Source organism: Silurus meridionalis, chromosome 14, assembly GCF_014805685.1.
Source record: "Silurus meridionalis isolate SWU-2019-XX chromosome 14, ASM1480568v1, whole genome shotgun sequence".
NCBI classification, from domain to species: domain Eukaryota; kingdom Metazoa; phylum Chordata; class Actinopteri; order Siluriformes; family Siluridae; genus Silurus; species Silurus meridionalis.
The window spans coordinates 16,795,936-16,799,217 of record NC_060897.1 but is presented as its reverse complement, the minus strand read 5'-3'; the positions used below and the strand labels follow the sequence as shown (position 1 = coordinate 16,799,217).

General features: G+C 37.8%; 1 protein-coding gene across 1 annotated transcript in view; it reads left to right on the top strand.

Annotated features, from left to right (window-relative positions):
• The first annotated feature begins 232 nt into the window (after positions 1-232).
• The window catches only part of ccnf (cyclin F), a 12,399-nt gene continuing 9,349 nt past the window's right edge, over positions 233-3,282 (top strand). Inside the window, exons 1-6 of the mRNA XM_046865508.1 lie at positions 233-422; positions 1,211-1,365; positions 2,401-2,507; positions 2,617-2,684; positions 2,839-3,035; positions 3,162-3,215. Coding sequence (XP_046721464.1) covers positions 410-422; positions 1,211-1,365; positions 2,401-2,507; positions 2,617-2,684; positions 2,839-3,035; positions 3,162-3,215 — 594 coding nt within the window. The 5' untranslated portion in view covers positions 233-409. The remainder of the gene's footprint in view (positions 423-1,210; positions 1,366-2,400; positions 2,508-2,616; positions 2,685-2,838; positions 3,036-3,161; positions 3,216-3,282) is intronic.

Below are 3,282 nucleotides of genomic sequence, written 5' to 3'. Positions count from 1 at the left end.
GAAACCTAAATTCAGGACTGGAAACACACAATTCGAAAAAGCATCATTCTGCCCAATCAGCGATCTGCATTTCGTTTTTCAGAAAATAAACCAATAGGGTCAGCTTTTAGGGACGTACAAATCAGCGTGTAGCTGACCGGCGTGTGGGTGGGGTTATCTTTTGACCAATCAGATAGCAAAGTTGACGTTTAAACTGGTGCGCGCGGGCGGTGCTAATAGGTTTAGGGGAGGAACCACAGCGCGGTGTGAATGTGAGAGTGAGTGTGAAGTGAAACAGTCCTGCAGTTACCTCTGTTTTTATCAAACAAGTGGCACAAAATTACCTCAAATAATTCAAAACCTGATTATATCTTTGTATATATTGATTGTGGAGAGTGTTGTGTGTGTGACGGTGGACCGAGCTCTGGAAATGAAAGCGGGCGGTGAGTAGATTCCTGCAGCGGTTGGTGAGCTTGCTAGCTTTAGGGTAACCCTACTGGTTTATGGGAAGTTAATACCACTATCTATCTATCTATCTATATATATATCTATATATATATATATATCTATATATATATATATATATATATATATATATATATATATATATATATATATATAAATATAGTAAATATAATAGAAATAAGATGTATAGCATTGTTGGCTTGGCATTGGATAACAATTTAAACTGTTGAAGACCAAATAACTAACAATATTAGCAAACTTACTTTATACGGATTAAATGCTAAACTGTTCTTTGAATTGCTGATTTTTCTCCCCAACTCGTGTATTTAAAGCGCATATGAAGGTTTACACGCGAAATATTATATTCATACATTTATCAATATTTCCTATAATATATTTATAAGCTGCTAACCGGGGAATTGACTCCTGTGCTCATTATTATGTACCTGAGAGCAGTTAGGTTGTGTACAGTTGCAGTCCGGGAGGGAAAACTGGACGCTAATTCAGTGTCCTGATTGACTCAGTGATCAGCTTTAATAGATGTATAAAACAATCCTCATGATTTATAACCGTCCTGCTGTTAGTTTATATAATTTGTGGAGTTAATATACAACCAGATCTGATGAAGAGGTGAATGGAAAATCAGAAACGCTTAAAACTGAGCAGGAAGGAGAAGAAAAGCTCTTTGATTCACCTAAGCTGTATTAAACATCATTTCTCCACCATGAATATACTAAAGAACTTTCCATTGTCTTGTTCTTTCTAGTGCTACACTGTCGATGCCATAAATGTTCCTCAGTGCCTGCGAGGAAGCGGGTCCGAAAGCAGGTCTCCTCTCTGGGCCTTCTGTCTCTACCTGAAGAGGTGCTGCTTTGTGTCTTCCAGTGTCTCTCGGCTGAAGACCTCCTCGCCATCAGATCTGTGAGTAGCCTTGGATTATCTGTCTGTAGCTACTGTGTGCACCAGACATCATATTTGAGGGTGTGACTAGATAACAGCACACCGCAGTCCAAATCAATTGCTCTGACTTGGTACCCACTCTCTCTCTCCTGGGTTTGTTTGTGTGTGGGTGGTGATATTGTAGGTTTCTGTGCACAATTTTATATTTTATTCTGCCTTAGTGAGCAAAATCCTTGTTTAGTTCAATCTTATTGGTATAGTGTTTTTAATAATGGACATTGTCCAAAAGCAGCTTTACAGAATTAAATAGATTACAAATATAAAGTTTAAATTAGAAATCAGTCCCTATAAGCTTCTAAGTGGCAGCATTTTCAAGAATAAAAACAACCTGAGATGTAATGTTTGAGAAATTTGAGAGGAACCAGAATCAAAAGGGAACCCGTCCTCAGCAACGAATGTCCATTTGTTATAGTTCATCATTGTGCAGTTACCAACTATTTACAGATGGAGACTTGAATGTCTCTCTGTTCATGGTGATTGTAGACTTAAGCCATTGTAGCAAACTGTTTATATTATTTAGAGTCTAAATATTGAGAGGAACCAGACTCAGAAAGGAACCTATCCTCATCTGACTGACCATTCCATTCATTAAATATTAATAAAATAATTTGATGGATCAGTTATTCAGTCTGGGTTTTATTTCTTTTACTGGCCACTATTTAGCATTTTGTATGAATCCTTTAGAAAAATGGCTTGTCCAAAAGTTGGTGTTGAGTCGTATGTATATTGACAACACATTGTATATTATCTACTAACTGCTGTAGTTCCATCTGTGCTATTCTGAAGCTCAGTATTGCCATGTTACTTCCAGTCACACCTGACCTTACTTCTGAGAAAAATATTTCATGCATAAGTAATATTTTTAGTTCTCTTTTTTTTTTTACATAAAGCTTATTTTATCAGTATCTGGTTAAAAAAAAAAAAAGAAAAGACTTCTCATTGACATTACTTGCATCCTTACATATTTTGTATATTTGTTTGTGTTCTTTCTCATAGGTCCACTCTCATCTCCGTAATATCATTGACAACAACTCGAGCATTTGGGCACGGGTCAGCTTTAAGGACCGGTGGCCTTCTCCGGACACTGTGTGGCTCTTTGAGAGGTAACTGTTATTAATGAGGATAAGGATTAGTTTTCTCTTGGATATATTTTGCCCTTTTTTTTTTTTTGCATGTCTTCATTTGTTAAGTTGGCTTTGATCTTATCACCAGGGCTGCAGAGAAAGGAAACTTTGAAGCTGCAGTAAAACTTGGAATAGCATATTTGTACAATGAAGGACGTAAGTACTTTAACTCAAGCATGTGAATGTGCTACTAGATTGATGAGTGATCGAATCTATTTGTTCCATTGATTAGATTGATGAGCTTTCATTCATTGTCACCAAGCTATTTAAACTTGATCAAAGCAGCCTGATTGTCCTTGTTTGTCTTTAGCTTCGCTCAGTGACCAGGGCCGGGCTGATCTCTGTGGCAGGATGGCTGCAAAATTCTTTACCCTGGCTGAGCGTGTTCGCTCGCCTCTGGCCGATCCCTTCATCTGGCTCTTTATTCGGCCACCATGGTCTCCCTCTGGAAGCTGTTGTAAGGCTGTGGTGTATGAGCATCTAAAAGCGGAGTGTGAGAGAAACTTGGTAAGAGAATTACCGACATACATATTCTTTACCCACAAAATATTTTACTGCTTAATAAAGTTCATCTTGGTGTCTGTATAGAAATAAATCTACCCTTTTAGTGTATTATCACTTACTTTTCTGTAGGAAAGGAGAGGAGCGTTGCTGCATTGCCTGGCTAGAGTACTCGAGCTATCTGACGTAAGTGACAGATTAAGTCTCTTCCTGTAATTGTCACATAGAATAAATTATTTTTCTCTGTCAGCAG